The following is a 21,905-nucleotide window of genomic DNA, read 5'->3' as shown; positions in this document are numbered from 1 at the left end:
CCTTTCATAGAGGGCAAAAATAACGACCTAACTACCTGAACACACCACCCGGGTATGATTAAGTTGTCATTTCCGCCCGTATGATAGAACCGGTCAACCGGATGGAGCAAGAAACCTGATAGGAAAAATATTCATAGGAGGGACAATGCAAACTATGCAGACAGGTTTGTGGATGATGGAGTGGAATTTTGTGTTTTTTAATGTTGGAAGTTGGAGCACGCAATAATTTGAGGTGTGGAAGGGAAGGATGAATGAGTGAGTCAGTGAGCATGCAGATGTCTGTTGCTTGCTTGCTGCTGTTGCTGTTGGTGTTGTTGTATGGTACATTGGGAACACAACAAAAAATGCGGTCCAACAAATCAGAAGGACCAAAACCACCCTCCCTCGAATTCATTCTCAGCTTTCACCTGCTCTGTTGCTGTCATATTATATTATATATATATATATATATATATATATATATATATATATATATGACTTCGACTCAAAACTTGCACCAAATTTGCGTTTGTCTAAATCGCTATCTCTAGATCTTGGGCCCCATTTTTCATTTGTAGGATCTTTTATCTAATAATTAAGCAGGCCCCACTCCCGACGTTCTGTACTCCCTAATCGAAAATCTTTTTTTTTTTTCAATTCATAAAGTGTAGATTTTAAAAATTGAGAAAAATAACACTAATTGGTCGCATGGTTAGTGTGGGTAAAAGAACATTAGCTGAGCTTATGTACAAGCATTGGCTTGGATGAGATTTTCACCATTCCATTTGGGTAGGGTGGTATTTTCCATTGGAGAATGGTGGTTTTATGTCTAAGAAGAAGAGCCACGCTAGCCACATGACCAGCTAATGTTTTTTTTTTCTTCTCAATTTAGGCAATAAAATGCTGCCTAAGCCTCTAGAGCTTGCACAAGCATATTGGCCAATGGGAGCATGCACATGCAGGCTTTGGAGACTTGGACAACGTTCTATCGCTCAAATAAGGGTAAAGGTTGGCATATCGACGCGATCCCCAGCTTGAGTCTGTCTCTCTCCCACCCCTTATGAAAATGACTCCCTACCATTCTCTTCCCACCCTCTCCATTGGATACAACTGTTAGTACTAGGAAAGCCAACGACGTGCTCAACCCTCTCCGATATTATAAAGTAAAAAGAGGGACACAAACATGCCAACGACATAAAATGAAATTTGGCACACAAACACTTTATTTGCCATCATATAAGAGGGCTTTTACTTCCGTTACCATTTCACAACCTGCAATCAATCCCACCCCTGTCACACCCCCTCACCATGCTTCTGCTAGGAACCAGCTTTGGCTTCCCCTCTCCAGTAAGTCCATTCCCCCTCCCCACTGGCCACCTCATCTTCCCACATCATCTCTCTCCTCACTCCCCCCTACCCCTCCTCTTCATCTCTGAACAATACGGTAAAAAAAATTGACAAAATAACGGAAACAAACAGTACGTGTTTTGCTGAAATTTTTCAAAATATTGATGTGGACTTTTAGTCCCACATCGGCTATGAAAGAAAAGTTCATTGGGTTTATATGTGTTAGTAGTAAGTAGTTATTATTATCACATGTAATGCTAGAAGAGATTGTACGGTGCGCTTGCGAGTGAGGACGGTAACCGTCTAAGAGCGTACGCATGTGCACGTGCACGTGCTCGTGCGTGAGGCGCAATGTGGCGCTTTGATGGCGCACTTTGCACTTCGCAGTATGTCGCCTTAATCTTTTCAGGATCGACGGTGTCTGATCAAAGGGTGCTTAGGATTGATCCGACTGTTGGATCGGTGGCTGATCAAAGAGGGAGTGCAACCTTTGGTTTAACATTGACCCCAAGAGTTGCAGCCCACACGAACAGCCAAGGGAGCCCAGCCCAATAGTCATGACCTGTCAGGTCAAGCCATATGAGCCAATGGGTGTGACCCATCCGAACAGGCCTTGTGGGCCTATAAATGGGCCACGAATTCTCTCAATCCAGATATCAAAAAATCTCTGATAGCTTCACAGTGTTACTGTCCCTGCAATCAGTAACAGTCCGCCTGATTTATCTTGGGAGGCAGGTTTGCTGCAACCCTTTGCAGGATTAGGAGGGTACAAATATTGTCTTAAGGACAGAACGATTTCGTTCGACTCAGGCCATCTTTCAGTCCTCTCCTTTTTTTTTTGTTCAGATTTCTAACATGTTTTAAATGCGTAGATTTAATTAAAAAAAAAAGGAAAGCAGTGTACTCATAGAAATTGAAAAATTATTACCTGAATACTTGTATCAATGTTCCAAAACAACTGTAACATACAACATTAATGTATATATTTATTTCAAAATCTATTATAAGTTCCAAGACATATCATTGAATATCATTCAAAATACAATTCCAAATTCATACACCAAAAAAAAAAATGTGCAATGTCCTATTGAACAATGTCGCGAGGCTATGGTGTTGTTCATTGTTGTCTACACAACCAACACACTCTTAACATGATGCATGTCCAGTTCGAGTTTGGAATCATCGCTTTAGAAATCATTTTTCAACAGATGTATCGGTTTGTAGTTCAATTTCAGGGTGCATGCATTGAACATGAGTTAAAGGTGATAGCATGAGAAGTATAGTCCTTCGAATTAGCTTTATGTTGACAAAAGAATCAGATCGATCGGAGTTCGATAGAGAGAGCTATAGTCAATTAAGTCATTGTTCAACCAGTCTATGATCTAAAAAATATGCCAACAAAACGGGAACGTGTTTTAAATGCGTTTAAAATGGAAATGTTTGCCGTTTAGAGTGTTTTTCCCATATGTTTGGGAAATAAACGGCAAACGCATTTAAAACGGTAGAAAAAGGGGAACATGTTTAAAATGGAGTTTTAAACACGATTTTGCTAACTATGATCATTACCGCCTTTCAAGGGGGGCAAGGCAGTCATTTCGTCTCCTCTATGTTTTAGCGCAAGGCGCACACTCTCTGTGCAAGGAACTTTCTTCCTTTTGTAAAATACGAAAACTTAAGAGGGTATTTATGAACCCACTGGGAAAGGGGATGATCTCTCTCTCTCTCTCTCTCTCATATAGTAGACCTTTTCTTATATTGACATATCTTTGCATAGAGGATAAAAAAAAATATAGTAACAACTTGTACGGATCGTGATCCTCTGCTGTCGGGCTGACGTGCAGCATCTCACAAGCAGGGGCGAAATGACCGATTCACCAACTGCCCGAGCACCCTATCCGAGTGGGGTCCAAGCCCTACCTGTGTGAGGCCGCACGGCTAGCCAGTAGCAGAGGATCCAATTTGCAACTTGTACACACTCAAATAAAATTACATCTAAAAAAAATATAATCACTAAATGGGAAAAAGATTGACCAAAAAAAGATATGGCTTGTTATTAGTCCCACATCGGGTGGGTGGGGCATGTGTGTTTGTGTTTATTTGCACTCTGCGGCTTGAAAAGTCAATTAATCCTTTTGAGCTGCGTGTGCACTTGACCCAAAAAACATATAAAAAAAAGATTATGACAACACCAGTGTGCAGATTCTTGCATATGCCAATCACATCTCACACTTGTGGATAGTCGAACACCACATTTTTTTCGCATCATTAAAACCCCCTAATAAATTATTCGATTTTCCACTCCTCATAGATGGGAAATTGCACTCTGACACCGTAGCAAACCTTTTCTATTAAAAATATGATAAGAATTTTAAATACATTAATTAATATAGAATGATTACAAAATTTTCTTTTCATTTTTTCTTATGAAATGGACTTGAGTCTTCCCTCACCTTCAACGTGGGCATCTACAAAGTCGGATGACCAAGGGAAGGGATAGTTATGGCCCCAAACAATAGGTGAGAGTTGATGAGGAGAATAGAGTCCCAACACCGAAGGTGGGGTGGTGATTCTTCCTCCAATAGTGAGTTGGCATGCGGCACAAAAAATGATGTCTTCTTTTTGTTTGTTGCTGATGTATTCTTTTTTTATGGCATGTTCGTGCATACGGTTCATTATGTAAGTTGTATTTGCATCGAGTTTTCTTGGGATGTGGTTGTTACCCATCCCCTCCCCCGACCGGTCCCGTCTATGATATGTATGTCAGGACCATATGTCTCTCACTGATTTATGAATATTGTCAGTTTTGAAACCTTGTGTATCACATATCAACTATCTGCGTTATGTTTCTTGTTTTCTTTCTTTTGGCGTTGGGCGCATATGAATGAATAGCCCTACTTTCTACCAAAAAAAAAAAGATCGAGAAATTGGAAGAAACAGGGATTCAAACCCTGAATCCACAATAGGGTTTTAGTAATCAATATCGGTCCATATTGATCTGGATCGGATAGTATTACCGATCCATCGACACAAGATCGACCAAGTATCGGTCTCCAACAATATCGAAACGAATCAGCCGATCCCTTAAACCAGGTCCACAGACGAACTGTGCAGTCAGCGTTTGAATCCAGCTTCTCCTATTGCTCAGTCAGCAAGCACATGTGCTTTAACCGTAAAGAAGACCCAGTAGCAATTTCGATTAAGAAACAGATGGATCAAATGGTCCCCACTACAAATACCAAAATAAATTTTTTTGGTAACTACCATTGAGTTTGGATCTGCTATCCACATGGGATGGGTGGGGACAGATCTGAACCCTCCATGGGAGTGTGGGATCTGCCTCTCCATGGGTTCAGATCTGTCCCCACCCATCCCCATGTGGGTAGCTGATTCGGATTCAAAATGGGCTATATAATATGGATCACATGGAATGATTCCACAGAGATATATTATATATCCATTGGCTCTCGGGTTTCCAACTCCAACCCCATTCCTTACCACCTGGTCCCCCCACCCCCCCTTCTCCCCCAACCCCTACCGCTTACAATTTGTGACATCTTTTGACACCATTGGCATATCTGACATTAGATGATTAGGGTAGGAGTTAGGGTGGGCCATAGAGGAATCTTTTCTGCAACAAATCAAATAGGATTTCAGTCTGACTTGGAATGTTTTCAATTTCAAATTGAAGTTCATAACATAATCAACAAAGATTTTTTATAAGAAATTGAAATTGTTTTCAAGAATAAGAAAACCATTCAGTAGTTCAATTTCATATAATAGATTCTTTATATTAATTTGAGAGAGAGTGGTGGTGATTGTGAGACCATGCGAGAAGAACGGAACCACGTGTTCATTAAGGAGCAAAAGTAAATGCAATTTCAATCTCAAAATTGAAAGAGTTTCTCACATATTTCAAAATTTCAGTGAAATTTTATTTTCATTTAATTTTAATAAAATGCAAAAATCAAACCAAACAATTTTCGATCTCGAAATCATCCCCATCAAATTTACCAAATCAGGCCAAACGTATTGACATATTGTAGTCCAACGAAAAAATTTCAATACACCAGCAACAAATAAGACTATCAAGAATAATGGAATCAACCAGCCCAGGATAAGATGTTTTGTCCACCAATGAACTGGCTTTATCTTTTAGGACAGTAGACAAACCTTCTTGAAATAAAAGAGTGAAAGAAATCTCAATTGAAGTATTCGTTTTCAAAAAAAGTGAAAGAAATCTCAGTCGATGTATACTTGTTCTCTTCCCTTTGTTTGGGACCAAACATTGCCCTTTTCCCCAGGATTTTCTAGTTCTGTCCTGTTGGATTTTCTTCTTCATTACTGAAACATTGTTATATTTATCACTTGATGAGAAATTTCAGTTCTGGTTGTTGCAGGGTTGAATGTTCTACTCTTCCTACCTCAGAAAGCTAAATTTAATGGATTCATCTATTATGATTGACACAATTAAAAAAACAAGAATCTAAAACCAATTGAGGAAGAACCGAAGAAAGGGATTAGTGCTAAAAAAATTCACATCCACTCTAAATGTACTTCCATCCAATTAATACCAAGAAGATGGATTATGGAACAAACATAATGTAAGAATTCTGTGAAATCCAAATCACAAACAAAAACTGGTAAAAGTTGACCAAATATCCACCTACAAATGTTCAGTATAATAACTCCCACTAGAACAGATGCATCCGCCCAATGTAAAACCCAATAAGCTAACAGAATATCTCCAACTCTCCTAGTAATCTAACACACAAACAGAAACAGCTAAGGCCAACAAGGCCATTCCAAGCTTACCCACAAACCCATTGGAAGAAGGGTAAGGAGCACTGCTTTTCTGAGAGGGCCCAGGAGCCCCTGCAACTGCACCAGAAGGTGAAGAGGTAGTGGAAGCTATGGGGGAAGAAGCAGAACCATATGGAGAAGGGGCCGTGGCTACAGAAGACTTGGGAACGCGGATATCAACCTTCTGTCCAAGCTGGCAATGGCCGGGGACACCGCACAGGAAGTAGTAATGGCCAGTCTTCTTGATGACAACAGAGTCGTTGCCAGTGGCGTATGTGAGCATTGGGGATGAAACATTGCAGGCTTGGAAATCCGAATGTGTCACTTGCATCACATTGTGGAATTGCTTGCTGTACTCGAAATCTATAGAGAGTTGGGGTGGCATTGACACCAACAGAAAAACCACAAATCGGTTACACAATGAAGAACAATGACTGAGATTCATATGAAATTAACTACTGCAAATCAACCCATTCGAACCCATTTTTACCATCATCCATACTCAACCTACAAACCTATTTCTTCCACCAGTGAAGAACAATTCATATAGGTTACACAATGAAGAACAATGACTGAGATTCATATGAAATTAACTACTGTAAATCAACCCATTATTATCATCATCTATACTCAACGTACAAACCAATTTCTTCCACCAGTGAAGAACAATTCATATAGGTTACACAATGAAGAACAATGACTGAGATTCCTATGAAATTAACTACAATAAATCAACCCATTTTTATCATCTATAGTCAATCTATACACCAATTTCTTCCACCAGTGAGTAGGAGAAAATATAGCATTTTCCATTAAATACTACAATAAAATTGAGATGGTAGGTTGAGGTCCCATTCTTGAGTTTGAAACCAATAAGAAAACATGGAATTGGAGATTATTCCTTCACGGGTTTTCATTAAAGATGGACAGTGGTTAGCGACATCAACAGCTGAGTTGGAAGCCGTAACCCACCATAAAAGGAAGCAGAAAAAGAATAATGGAAGGAAAGGGTATGTTGACCCACTAGTGCACGAGTACAGGAAAATGAAACATGACCCATTGCCACTTTTAAATGACAATAGTTGGTGGATTTGATGCCTCAGTAGGTGGTGGTGGTAATGGTAGAAAAGATGATTTGTGTACAAGGGGAAGGGGCCATGGCCACACCAGAAAGTTTCAGATTAATTAGTTCACATTGCAGTCGACAAAGCATGTGCGCACAAAATTCACATTAAACAAAAAAAAAAAACAAAAATGTAATGATGTAAACTTAGAACAGCGTAGAAGATAAAAGTGAATATAGGGCATAAACACATACATATTTGCTACTGTAGAGCCCACAGTGTAGACTGAGTGGTCGGAATTTGGAAAAGGTAAAAGCAAGAGGGGAAGGGGGTTTCTAGACAGGTTCCATGAGAAAAGCTTGTTTTTGCAACTGTGTGTGCGTGTCATGTTCCACCAAATATAATAACTAGTTGGGAAAAGATTTACAGCTCCGAATCGTCTCTGTATTTCCTTTTTCATCCCTCTTTTGATTTGTGGGGAACAAAGGCATATCAAAAGAAGGGTTTCGGCTGTGTCTTACTAAGCAAACCAGAGGGATTAAGTTTACCATTAAAACAAAACTAAAGAACCAGAGCCACTGAAAAATCTGAAAGAAAGAGAACAGTTAGGGATTAAGTTGGTAGGACAATGCGACCAGAAACTGGCTGAGAGAAGATCTGAAAAGATGAGTAAGGGAAGATGAAAAGACAAACATGAAGATGGGAAAGAAAACAAATAAGGTTTAATCCGGAAACAAAAAGGCTACAGAACACCAAAAACTAAGAAAGAAAATAGACATTAAATCATACCCATCTGCAAAGCTTGAACAAGGAAAACAGAGCATTTGCAAACAAAGTGGAGAAGCGAAGAATTTAAGCACAGAACCAGATGAAACCAAGACTACAAATATAATAGAACGATAAAGCAGAAGCAAACAAATAAAGTTGAAGGATCAAACACATTACAAGTAGAAATAGGCAACAAAATTACAAAAACCCATATAGTAAATTCGTTTGAGAATTAGTTGAAACTTACGGATGGTATCACCAACATGAAAGTTCTTACTGGCAGCCCAGGCAGTGTAGTTAATTTTTCCAAGAGTAGTCCAACCTTTAGCATCCCCAACCTTGTAGACAGCACCCAAGGAGACCTCCAAAGCAGCAGCCATAACCAAGAAGAACATAAACATGGCTTTCTGAGCAAAAGCCATGGCTCTGAAACACAGTTAACAACACAGACAAAAGGGTTTCTGCCACAGAGAGAGTGGTAGAGGAACGCTTCAGTAGCGAAGAGGAATTGCAGAAAGGAGTTAATATAAAGCTTTTCGAGCGTCGGATTACCGATTCCAATTCCGATTTCCGAGTTTAGTTTAGAAAGCGCATCTCGAAAAAAGTGGAGAGAATTTTCTATTTTTTCCCACCAGAATTTCCCTCTCACTCTGTTTCTATTTCAGTTTCCCAATTTCCCCGTTTATATAAAAAAGAAAATGACAGCTTTATTTTAACAACTGGACAATAATACCCTTAATCTTTTTATGGATATCCTGCGGAAGTGACACGCGAGACAGAATCACAGAAGTCACGGAACTCGTGTTGTTGCGTACTTCAAATCCGCCAGTATCTCATGATCGGTCCTGGAAGGCTGGAAGTTATTTATTATGGTAGGGACACATCTAATCTTCCAATGAAATTGCAGAAAAAAGCATCAGGAGAGTCATGGCCCATGTTCTAATGAGTTAAAGGGATCATCAACCGTTTAATTGGTATCAAAGTCTTGATTCGAATCTAAGGGCCTTGGGAGTCTCCATTGAGTTTGGACTTTTGTAACACGTTCGTTGGTTTGGCAGTTCTTGTCCACCTTGAATTAGTTGGTTTTTTTTTTGGTAAACACCTTGAATTAGTTGTTAGGGTTTAGTCTTTATGGGTTGAAAGACTTGAAAGGAAAGGCTAAGGTAAGGTGGGCCGGTGGGTTGGCTTTGGGTCCAAGAGAGTTTTGGGTAATGCCATGATGACATATCGATGGCCTACCCTAGTTGTTTCAATGGTAATGGTCGATTTTCATATCGATACATAAAACACTTCTCCTACTAATCTAATTTTTCAATCATAACTTTACTATTTGTAATTTGGAATATTTTAGGCAAAGTATAATAAACTCTCCTAGTACCTCATTTTTAATACAAAGAGAAGAGAAGAGAGAAATAAAAAAATACATAATAACTTTCCATTATAAAACGATGGGGAAGGTGTTCCTACACGGGAGATTTTTCCATCAACTCCATCAAATAAGGGATGCAGGGGTTTTTATGTTATTTTGAATTGGCATTTATGTCAATCTGACTGCATTTTTGTTTACCAAAAAAATGATCTTGAATTTTTTAGGTAAAAAGAAGGTTCTCTGAGCTAGTGATATGGAGGACTTCACCAAATAAGGGGTCAATTACGATTCTACAATAGGGTGAAGGAGGATAGAGAATATCAAGAAAAGAACTCAGATACTTTTCTCTTTAGTATATCGTTTCACTTTGTGGTTTTTAAAATAGGGAGTGCGTTCTCTGTCCAGGAGTGTGGTCCTACACCAACGCAGGAGGGAAATAAGACACTTTCTACATTTGTATCTTAAATCGAACCAAAATTGAACCGAATAACCAAAAAAACAAACTGATTGACACCCTTGACTCTAGAGGGAAGTTATTTGATTCAATTATAGTATCTCTGCATTATGATTTCTACTTTTGTTTCTATCATATTTTTTTATAAGGGTATGTACCTTGTTGTTAGGTGAACTAAGAAATTGCAACTTCACCTTTCTTGTCTCTAGTCTTTCCAAAATTTATTTAATTTAGAGGTAAATCTTATCCTTTCACATATAAACTTCATTAAATGACTTTCAATTGTTTGAAAAAACCATTTTTAATAGTTTACCCTGAATTAAATATACACACTTTTGGAAATAAGACGTACAAATAGCAAAAAGTAAGGTTATAATCTTGTTGTAATCAAACAACTTACAATAAGATTTCTTTTTTTATTTTAAAAAAAATGTGGGGTGGGGGGCGGGGGAGTGTGGTAATTCCTAAACTAAATGACGATTAGGAATAGGTCTCAAACTCAAAACCTCGTAGGGACTAGGCTAAACTACACTAGTCTGAAGTCAGCTATGCTAGCAATCCTCAAGATTTTTTCTTTTGATAAATTCTTTCTAAGAACAATTTATGAGTCAAAATAAAAATTATTTGATACTTATTGGACAAAATAGATTCAAGGATGAGAAACAGGTTCCACATGCCCATGCGATATTTTGTAACCTTAATATTAAAGGTGAACTACATTTCAATCACACAAGAAACCATAGAACCTTAGCTCATGCAAGTTGTTTTATTTTATTTTTATATTTTTTTGGATACGTTGGAAAAAAAAAAAAAAAAAGGCCGTACCCAGTGCCCAAGACTCCTGCAAGCGTTGCAAGTTGATTTGAATTCATAGTTCCAATGGCTCCGGCCGCTTCACTATTAGTAGATGTTCATGACTACAAAGGCATGATTCATGAGATTACATAGCATGAAGCATGAACATCACCTATAATTTTATTTAATTCCATCATTGTTCTTTATTAATCCCAACTCTATTATGGAAACCAAAAAGATTTGGTATAATGAACCAAAAAAGGTTTAAAAAAATTTTCAAAGATTTTAAGACACAATCATGCCTTCTCTTTGCCCTCTCGTCTCTATTTACTTCAACAACAGCAAATACACTTTCAGAATCTGCTATTGTCTCTTGCAACACACCATCGATGACTCTTGCTCTCTCTTTCTATGATGACCTCGTCGAAATCCTTCCTTTACAAAAGACAAAGGATCCAAATGGCTCCATGGCCTCAATGATGATAGCTGCTTAATCCATTGGTGGCTTTTGCAAAAAGTTCTTGCCTAATTTTAAAAAAAACCAACAAGTCAAGAGACGAGAGAGAACGAATCAAGGACATGAATGTTGTAGGTATTATGAAGCAGGTTTGATGGATAGCATCTTAGAAAGACAGCCTATGGGTAAGATGGGTCCACCATAGATATCTTAAAGATGACTCTATTGTCTTGTGAAGCCAGAAAAAGATCTTATCCAGCCGTGGCGGGAGCTGCACCTGTGCAGCACCGCTAAACAATAGCAAAAACAAGGGTAAGGTAGTCATTTCACAGGTGGGTCCCACCTAGGCCCCACATGTGAAATGACCACCTCCACCCTGTATTTGGGGTGGTTTTTCAAGCTGCACAGTGCAGCTCCCACCACAGCTGCACAAGAGCCAAGTCCTGTGAAGCCTTCGCGGAGATTTTCATGGGTGTGGCGAAAGATTTTGACATACAGGAATCACGTGAAACCTTTGGTGCAAAGCCTCATACGAGATGGACAAATTTTGGTACAAAATCTATGAGATTATGGTGGAATAGCTGGCACTAGGGGTGAAACAGGGAAAATTCTATCCTCCAGTTCCCTGCCCTGGCCCAATCTTAAGTCCTCTTAGCTCAGTCCAAGCCCAACTCGGCCCTAGGTCAGCTTGAGATATCTCAGTCTAGGCCCAACCCTACCCGGCTCAGTCTAGCCAAGCCCGGCCCAGATTGACCCTAACTGACCCTTCTTTTTTTTCATTTCCGTCCTATTCATTAAAACTATGAGAAACATGTGATTGGGTATTGGTTTATTTCATACTCAATTGACTATTAGTCTTTTTTTGGGTTAAAAAACTTAATCCAAACTTAAAATTTCAAATAGTTTCATTCAATAAATAATTGGATTTTTTTGTTATACCAATAGATAATTAGAAAAATTGTAATATATAAACACTAAATTGTAAAACATAACCCAACACCGGACCGGGCTCAGTCTGAGGTCTCAACCCTGGCCCAGCCCGAACCTAATATCCTGAGCTTGAAAATTCCAACCTTAACTTGCCTTCAGGGTTGAAAAATTTAGCCCAAACCCTACTCGAGCTCAAGACAGACTCGGGCCGATAAGACCAAACTTACACCCCTAGGTGGCACCTAGAAGGTGTATCCTTCGACTTCTTTTGACCTATTGGAGAAAGAGGTAGTTAACAAAATTGAGAAAACTCCATCACTCATATGCTGATTAGGTGGTATGGAAAGGTACTTCTATTGATTATTCACCATTAAATCAGCTTGGTAGTTACTTCGATAAAGCGGGTAAAGTAGATTGGACTTATGCAATTTGATTTGTTGGCAAAATTCTAAGGCAATCTTTTATTGCTTAGAGATGCTTTGCCTAAAAGGGTCAACTCCTAGGGAGGAATATTGGTGTTAGACCTTTTTGTCTGTTCTATTCGGTAGGTCTGGAGAGTAGAAACCATTTGTGTTTTTTAATATCAATTTACTATTGTGAAATGGGGTAATGTCATTCATTTATTCTCTCTCCAAGTAGATAATAAATGGAAAATGTCATTGGTGAGGCCACTTGGGTTAGGCATGGGTTTGGTGGAGATTTAATAAACTATGGGTGTCAATTTTGGATCGAAATCAACCCACCTAATAGTTTATTGGTCTGATTCTGGATCTACTGATAAATCATTGGTTCGATTCTAAATCTACCAAGTAGGAACCGTTGAAATCAGAACAAATTCACATTCTAATTTTATATATTATATAATTTTTAAGACCCAAGGTCATGAGACTTAAGGTCAAACTCTTTATTTTCTTTGTCTTTCAATTTTGACTGATAACATATCTTAAAATAATCCTAACTTATGAGGGTGGTGGTATTCTTACTTATTAATTAATATTAAACAAGAAGTATTTTTGTGATTTAAGGATGGGGGAAAAAAATTAAAACATATCTCAACCCAGACCATATTCAGGCTCAGGGTGAGTTCGGGTCAACAGGATCAAACTTACACCCCTACTCATGGATGTTCTTGCCAGTAGATATAGTTGTGTTGCACTATGAGGGTAGGGCATCTTATGGGGGTTTGGTTAGTTATGCGACTTATATTCCCATTTATGCCTATGTGGGTGTTGGTGATGACAATTCTGTTGTAGGTATGGAGTTGGTTGCTATTTGTTGAGTTCTAGAAAAAGATTTCTAGAAGATCTCTAGCCGACTGAATTCAAAGTTGGCTATAGATATTTTGAAGAGGATTGTGAATGGCCCATGGCCAGTTCAGTATTTGAAAAGATGGATTAATATCATAATATTTGGAGGGAGCTTAATCAACCTGCTGATTATATTGCCTCTATATCTTCTAGAGATGTGGAGACTATCATCTATCTTTCTTATTTCCCAGATGAGCACTGTAAACTTATTGACGATAATTCTGATTAGTACGGGGACCAATGAGAATGTGCGCATGGACATCAACATTGATGGGATTTTTTATTTCATGGGGAATAGGATGTTAATCCTGTGCGCCTCCTATGTCTAGGCACGAGATCCGCTTGACCAATCAGCGTTCCTTTCCTTAATATTTTTTTTATTGAAAGTCTTATTTTTCTATTAAAAAAATAGTTCTTCTAGGCATCACTATGCCTAGTGAAAGTATAAAGCTTCACTCTTTGCCACTTAGCAGTACATGGGTTAGTCTATATGACAAAAAACCCCACATACATTTCAATGGCCAAATTTTAGTCCAAAGTAATCAAGGAAAATTGCTCAAACTCTGATTCAAAGTTTTAGTAAAATTACCAAAATAGCATCAAATTGAGATAAATATAAAATACAAAATGACACATTTTGTAATTTTAGCTACATCCTCTACTCATTTTAAGCTGAAATTGTACAAATTATGAGATGCTTGCTTGTCTGGTCTTCTATCATATAGACTATCACATGGACTAATCTATGCACTACCATGTGGCAAATAGTGAAACATTATATTTCACTAAGTGTAGTTGTGGGAAGAAAAACCCCCAAGAAAATTAGAAAGAGAGAGAGAGAGATGAGAGTTGTAGAATCCAGTGAAGGGTGGACAAACAGAAGGGAGGAAAACACTGTTTGTTAGCCAGATTATTTCTAAAATTGATGAAATTATCATTTTACCCTTAAAACATGTGCATTACAATTTACAACAACGGATATATAGGTAGAAACGATTTATGGCCAAGAAAATAGAAACAATTCCTGACATTTTTTCAAAATTTTATTTAAATATACTTTTATTTTTAAGAAATAGGATCCAGAAATCATACCAACACTTGTAGAAATAAAAGTAACTTAAAGAAATAGGAATGGAAATGGCAATCAAACCAAAGCCACCCTTAGTGTTAGACCTTTAAAACCTCATCTTTGTTAGGTTGTTGAAGCCTCAGTCTTTTCTTTTCTTTTGTTTTTCTGTTTTTTTTTTTTTTTTTTTTTAACTGTTGGGGAGGTGGTGGACGCCATCCACGGAGCCCAAGCTTATTGAGGCCCATTCTGACCCATAGAGGAATGAATACCCTTTAACTTGGCCCAGGTCCAGTAGGACATATTTCTCAGCATACACATGCAAAAAAATGGTCCAGAAGAACAAAGAACTGACACCAAAATTTACCAAAACTTTCACCAAATTAAAGAGATGCAAGGGGATCACCCCACTTCCATAGATTGAATGGTATAAATCCATTCATTAGAACAATTAAATTTTTTTTTAATTTATAAAGAAATTAACAATCAATTCATGAGATTTTCTTTTAATTGTTAGAACTTAGGAGTTTAATCAACAGAGTCTTTCTTCCTCAATCCCCAATTCCCATCCCAGTCTTTTATAATTTAATTAGCCGCTGCATTATTTGTACTTCCAATTCGATTTCTTCCATCTTTTTTCGTTTTGAAGTTAAAATATTAGTTTTTTTCCTCTCCAACCTGATTGAAGCATTAATCCTTTCTATAAATACAGAAGACCTTCTTGTAATCCATATTATAAGCAAAATGTTCTCTTATAAATTTATTAATGGATTTTCCGCCCTTGTATTTTCAAAATTAGTGAGGGGCTATTGTGGCGATTCTTCTCATAATATGGGTAGTGAACCATGTAGATTGAAAATTTTTCAAAATTTGAAGTCAAATTCAATTATAGCAAAGGATTGGCACGTGGGTTTGGTATCTGCATGCCCCTCCAATGGGAAGGTGCGAGGGGAAACAGGAGTGCTATTGGTGAAGCCTGATTCCAGTCCAGAAAGTGCTATGATGATTCTTCGGCGGGTTGTTTCATCTTCGTTGAAATCTTCTATTTGATATGTATTTCAACATATGTTGGTTAAGGTCCAAACCAGATTGGGTAGATCTCTAGGGGCAGTTCTGTACTTTCTAGGTTAGGGTTTTCTGCTTTGATGTTGTTATCCATTTGAGAGATGTGAGAGTGAGGTGTTTGTATTTTGTTTCACAGAAATAGTGTAATCGTTCTATCGCTCGATCGTGGATGTAACCTTCCTTCTTGGGGGTGAACCACGTAAGTCCTGTCTTACTTGTTCTTCTCTTTCTCTCCGTTTTTCTTCTGCAAAATCGTCATTCTGGGTGTTATTTTTTCTAACAGGGATGAGGAGAGAGTCTGTGAAAGAGCTGTACACCCTTGATTCATAAGGCCAGGTAAGTTTCAATCACAATTTCACACTTGACTTGACAATATAGTTTAATTATAATCAAGATTTGAACAATTAATGATGCAATGAGAAAGGTTCAATATAGCTGCCAAATACAGAAATCTACGGATGGATTTGCTGTTTATACTTCATAGTGGAGATTACCCTAGAGGGAACCTCCAGGAACCACTCATTTACTTCATTTGTTATTTCTTTGTGGTCTTTAGTATAGTCATAAAACAATAAAATTAATACACACAGATCATGAGAAATAAGGGAAAATGCAGTTGCTTAAGCTTATTGCTTGCCACATCTGCAAATATACTACAAGCTAAAACTCACTCTCTAATCAATATAATGAGGGAGACCGATCGTGTCTACTGTGTTGGGGTTCCATTTTGTCTTTAATCTTCTTGTTTTCAGCTTTACAACTGGGAAGAAGGATCAAATCCATAACTTTTTCCATCTTTCTTTGTGTCACCATTTAAATCTGCAATGTAATTGTCATCCTCCATGAATCTCTTCCAGAGCCAGTGTTGTTTCCAAACTCTTTCAGTCATTTCTTCAATTGGGATATTTTTAGTCTCAGGAACAAGGAATAACACGAAGAACGACATGATAAGTACCCATCCAGAGAAGAACAAGAAAATCCCATACTTGAAGTGACAAAGCATGGAAAGGAAAGCCTGTGCAATCACAAAGGTGAAGAGAAGGTTGACGCAAACTGTAATACTCTGTCCAGCTGAACGTGTCTCCAATGGAAATGTCTCACTAGGTATCAACCATCCAAGTGGACCCCATGACCAAGCAAACGAAGAGACGTAGGTACAAATCAACACCACTACCAGAATTGCGTAGACTTTACCAAGGTTGTCTGAGTGGTCTGTGACTTTGATCCCTAATATTATTGCTATGAGCACCTGCGAGATGAACATCTGAACACCAGCTTCTAGTAATAGTACACGACGACCCAACTTATCGACGGAGTAGATGGAGACGATAGTAGCCAAGACATTGACGGCTCCTGTGATAACTGAAGAGTACAAGGATGCATCATTACCGAAACCTAGTGTGTCGAATAGCACGGGAGCGTAGAACATGATCGCATTGATGCCCGTGAATTGTTGGAAGACCTGTCAACCAACAACAAAATAAGATGTTAGGTTTGATTAATTATCGGGTCAGTCATTGATGGGAATCAAAATACATGGGGATTCACAATCGCGGCTACCCAAAATTGAAAATGTGGTTTATGTTGGCATGAAGGACTTGGGTACCATTCATTCTTAGAAATTAATTACCTGCCCAAGTCTTTATATGCTTTAACATTGGGTTATTCATATCTGATGTGGGATTATTGCTTTTGCGTGGAATCCGAACAATTATTAGTGATACTGACCTGTAAAGCCATTGCGATGATAAGTTGAGGACGATTCCTACGCTTGAGGAGGTTTCTGAAAGGGTGTTTGACTTGTTTGGCAACACGACTGGCCTCGACGAGTTCAAGGAATTCAGGTTCAATGTTGTCAGTGCCACGAATCTTTCTGAGGACTGCCTTACCTTCTTCCAAGCGACCACGCTCTATGAGACTGTTAGGAGTGTCGACCACAAGGAGGGCTCCAACAGTTAGGAGAAGTGCTGGGACTCCAGCTAACCCCAATGATATCCTCCAACCATAATCGCCTTTGATTCTACAAAGACAAGGACAAATGTTAATTAACGATGATTGATGCTTGCCCGGGGAATTGCTTACAGCCAAAATCTAGAGAACAACGACAGAGACGAATAAAATGCTAAGGCATCACAGTTAAAGATTACATGCACAAAGGCCAATGAGAACACATGCAATGGTATCAATATAGATGGTTTTTAATTCATGAAAGCAGAATAGTAATTTTACATTACGTTCGGATAAGACTGAGTTTGTTACTGTTGAAAACAAGACAGTAACTTTGCACACTGCACGTGTGACCAAGTAATGTTCTTTTGCCCCCATTTTATTTAACAATTCGATTATGTTAATAGATTTATAGTCATAAATTTTCTGTCTAAGTTCTAGCTCCTCTTTTTTTTCCTGAATCCCTTCCCCAACTTTGTAATCACTACACATGGTCCCACTTATTGATAGAAACCCTCTAATTGGTACCTACACCTATAAAGGGCTTTTACATGAAACAATCCCTCTAAAGCCACTTATTTTGTTAGGTAATTGAATTGGAAATCCTTTTTCGCTTTCTAGCATTACAAGTCTTACTAACAATGTTTACCTTCACACACATACTTCTCATGCTTTCCAGACTCCTACCCTATTCTATTCCCAAACATGGTTTCAATGCACCATATTAAATTGGGTATTGGTCACCATCAAAATTTATATGAAATACCAATCAAGCATATCTTTGATTTTTCTTAAAAGCAATATCGACCAGGTATCGATATCAACCTAGATTTAAAAATAAGAAAACAAATCATGCAAGGGTATCTCCAAAGGGTAAATGCTTATGAAATTGGTATTTAGATATTTAATTTTGTGTAAATGATGTAATCTCTTCATCAGCAGATAATAGGACTAGTTGTTATTTATGGTCCAAGTGTCATCGTGCCCTAAAAAAAACAACAAAAATTTTTTGGTAAACGATGAGCACCAAAGTTGACTACATGGAATAAATGAAGTTTAATACGTATGGTCAGTCGTAACTACTAATGAGTTAAGAAGCAAAAATTCGGATGAAGTACATAGTCAACAGCTTAATAAAACTAAAGAAATTAAAATATCTGATGAGGAAGAGGGAAGGGAAGATATGAAATGGCTTACTTGTTGGTTCCGTAATTGATAAGATTGGCAAAGAGAATCCCGATGGTGACATTTAGTTGAAAAAGTATATTTAATGCTCCACGTATTCTTGTAGGTGCTATCTCTGATAGAAACAAAGGGACCGCCTGTTGAAAAATCAACAACATTCAAAATTCAAAGATTCCCTTCTAAGTTAGTCATTTAGAAAATAAATTAAAAAAAAGGTTGAAAAATCCGCTTCACTTATTAAAAAACAGAAATTGAGCAGAAACCTTAATAGTCAATCAATTAAGTCACGTCTTAAAAACCACCCAAGATGGTCCCCATGAGGTTTATTAGCTATAACCTTATCTCTCCTGGTTACCTTTTGGGCAACTTAACCACTCTCCTCTAATAGCATTCCACATGGGTCTTAAATCAGAAGTTATGCATAATAAACATCAGGAACATGGAATAGTATACGGTTTTGTCCAAGAGCTGGACTGTGCCACACACACATCCCGGTTTGTGCTCAGTCAACCATCGGGATATGTACCATATCAATGAAATGGTACAAACAAAAGGTAAAATAGTTAGAAACCCTTTTAAAAAAAAAAAATCAGGGATAAATTTGTTTAATATAGCCGGTCCCATATTGAGAGCGTATTGATATCATATCGATTTTGGAAGTGACCAACACAAAATTCAAACCAATCCCTCATGACAGTTTTTTTTTTCAAATAAAAGGTGTCTCGATGATGGAAAATTTTGTTTTCACCAACCAATAAAGTTGGAAGTAAAGGAGCCATTTTTGGGGTCCAGGGTCTAGATATTCTTTAGGGCTGGTTGGAGTTGGAAGAGTGTGGTCCATATTAGGAGCAGAATTATATGCTTTGAAAAGCAAAGCAAGGCCACACCCGGCCCACAGCTGCCGCGTTTGATTAAATTTCGAAAGGAATTCACTTCTACGAGTGAAAAGCAGGTAAGATGTTTGCTATGTCGAGAATGATCCTGATTCCGATTCCAGCCGATCCAGAGTAGCTGATCCATGAGAGTTCAGATCCTCTACCCATGTGGGGGTGGCACCCCACATGATGAGAGCCACCCAAAAGGGTTTTTAAGGTTTAGGTTGATTCCGACCAATTTTGAATGAATCAGAATCAGAATCGAGAATCGGCATGGAGCTGGATTCCAAGTTTAGTAACTATAGTGTCCCCCCCCATTCATTCTATCCTATCAATTGTTATGAGATGCTGCTATGTTACTTATGCTTTAAGAATATCATATAATTATACGAAAAAGAACGCCATCCGGTCGTGCAACACATGCCATCCCTACGCTCAGACACTGGCTGTGCATAATGACCCACCGCACCCTTGAAAAATGAAAATGATCAGGGGTGTGATGGTCATTTCGTGCGCTGCATCTCATTCCCAATAAAGGGCTTCATTGAGTGGTGTTTAATTAGGATATATCTATATATGGCGAAGTGGACAGTCCACCAAATAGAAGAAAAGAGTGTGGGATTAAGATAATTAAACAAACCTGATTAGCAAAACCGACCCCACACCCAAGAAGGATCCTTCCTATGATCAGCATTGCGAGGTCCTGCGCTGCTGCGTTTAGGGCGACACCAGCTAAGAAAAAGATTCCGGCGATAAGCATAGTGAGCCTCCGGCCGAGCCTTCTTGTAGTGTAAGACGCAAAGAAGGTCGCTATCAAGCCAGCAAGGTATAGAGATGAAGTAAACAACTGCAGTCCTTGATTATCGTATTTGCAGTAATTGCTGTCAATGTTTTTGTCTTGTGTTTTTCGGTACACAACTGGGAAGAATTTTTTCAAGAAAGGATCCATTGATGTAACACCACCTGCAACAACAAAATTAAAATTAATAAACATGTTTAATTACAGGGAACCCTTAATTACAAAAGTTTTCTAGTCTGACCAAACTGCCCTTCTGAACTTGTTAGCTGAAAACGGAAAGCAATCCGTTCATCTAACGCAGCCACACGGGCCCACAGGGTTGGGGTGTAGTAGGGATAATGACGGAAAAAGAACGACAAGACTACGGAAAATTATGGAAACGCGCATTAGTGGTACACACAGTACGATTTCAATTTCTCTTTTTTTAATGCTGCAATTGTATGTATTTCAGGATTAATTAACTAATTAAGACTTGAAAAGAGTTTTTCCTTTTCTTTTCTTTTCTTTTGATTTAAGACTTGATTAATTAAGTTAGTTGAAGGAGAATCGCTGCTCTTGTGTTTCCTTCTTCCCTTTTGAATCTCAAAAAACCACAGAAAAGCGATTCTTTATCTTCCAAATGAAACGTTTTCTTCGTGAAAAGTACATGTCTGTTTTTGGTTTGGTGAATTGGAGAACGCAGAGCTTTTACCAAAACAGAGCTTAATTCACTTTTTTTTTCTTTTCTTTTTTTTTATCTAAAGCTTATGTCACTTCACTTGAGGTTCTAACTCTAAAACAGAATCAAATTTTGAATTTTGTTCTCTCATATAAAGGGAGGTTTCCGCCAAAAAAAATTGGGGAAAAAAAGATGCTTTTCCTGGTTAAACTTTTGGTATATGTTATTTTTCTGGAAAATTGAAATATTTTAATTTCTCTTCATTGTTATTGCTTAATTTCGATATCAAAATTTTCAAAAACTATTCTATTTTCATTCAGAATCCTACACGGAAAAATACTTCCCCTCTAAAAAATAATGAAAAGAAAAATCAAATTCTGCTGTAGAAGTCAAATTAAAATTATAAGAAACGTTGAAGAGAATTATAAAAATACAGAGAACAGAAGAAGCAAAAGTAGAACATAAGGATCTGAGGAAATAAAGAAAGAAACCTGAAACTCCAACGTCGTAGCCGAACATTAGACCACCGGTGGCAGCCATTATACATGAAATGATAACGATCGGTGTAATCCGAGCTTCAAACTCAACACCGGCTGTCGCCGAACCGGCGAAACCCCCGCCAGTCATGATTGCAACTGCTAGCTACTTCGATAAAGCTTGAAGATCACTTGTCGGTTCTCACTCAGAAGAAGAAAATGGAGAAGAAGGTAGCACGAGTCACCTAACTAGCTGTTTCTGTACTTTGTAGTCTCTGTACAGACGAAGAGAGAGATGATTTTCGTATAATCCGTAGGAGAAACACTTTCTTATATAGACGAAGAGGGGCCGAGACTCAACGATTTTAATAACAAGGAGGTGGGGACCACCAGATTCTCACCATGTGGTCCAATTCCGATACTGAACGTGAATACGTGATGGCTTTTGTCGGCTGGCCAGTCAACGAACGGCTCTCTGTCTGGTCTGGCTCCTCACACCTCGGCTTGATATGGCGGTTTCTTGTGGTGAATTGACATAACTACCGCATTCTTTTTGCATTGGAG

At 38.2% G+C, this 21,905-nt stretch overlaps 2 protein-coding genes across 3 annotated transcripts; both read right to left on the bottom strand.

Moving 5' to 3' along the window:
- Positions 1–5,864: 5,864 nt before the first annotated feature.
- Positions 5,865–9,365, bottom strand: LOC122644217 (mavicyanin-like). Its single transcript, XM_043837832.1, has 4 exons — positions 9,351–9,365; positions 8,487–8,490; positions 8,206–8,394; positions 5,865–6,489 (listed from the first exon to the last, which is right to left on the bottom strand). The coding sequence occupies exons 3-4, from the start codon at positions 8,378–8,380 to the stop codon at positions 6,080–6,082; spliced, it is 585 nt and encodes a 194-aa protein (XP_043693767.1). The 5' UTR covers positions 8,381–8,394; positions 8,487–8,490; positions 9,351–9,365; the 3' UTR covers positions 5,865–6,079.
- A 6,790-nt stretch (positions 9,366–16,155) lies between these two features.
- On the bottom strand, positions 16,156–21,605 carry LOC122643033 (sugar transport protein 13-like). 2 transcript variants are annotated; one of them, XM_043836660.1, is made up of 6 exons: positions 21,357–21,605; positions 20,049–20,371; positions 18,552–18,670; positions 17,682–17,687; positions 17,130–17,421; positions 16,156–16,863 (listed from the first exon to the last, which is right to left on the bottom strand). In XM_043836660.1, the coding sequence occupies exons 1-6, from the start codon at positions 21,490–21,492 to the stop codon at positions 16,156–16,158; spliced, it is 1,584 nt and encodes a 527-aa protein (XP_043692595.1). In that variant the 5' UTR covers positions 21,493–21,605. The 2 variants fall into 2 exon arrangements, with proteins under 2 accessions (XP_043692595.1, XP_043692594.1); XM_043836659.1 differs by lacking the exon at positions 17,682–17,687 and having other exon boundaries at positions 18,546–18,670.
- Between the last annotated feature and the right edge of the window lie 300 nt (positions 21,606–21,905).

The sequence above is a fragment of the Telopea speciosissima genome, chromosome 10 (assembly GCF_018873765.1).
Source record: "Telopea speciosissima isolate NSW1024214 ecotype Mountain lineage chromosome 10, Tspe_v1, whole genome shotgun sequence".
Lineage (NCBI taxonomy): Eukaryota > Viridiplantae > Streptophyta > Magnoliopsida > Proteales > Proteaceae > Telopea > Telopea speciosissima.
Note: the sequence above shows the minus strand (reverse complement) of the source record. Positions and strands in the feature narration are given on the sequence as shown.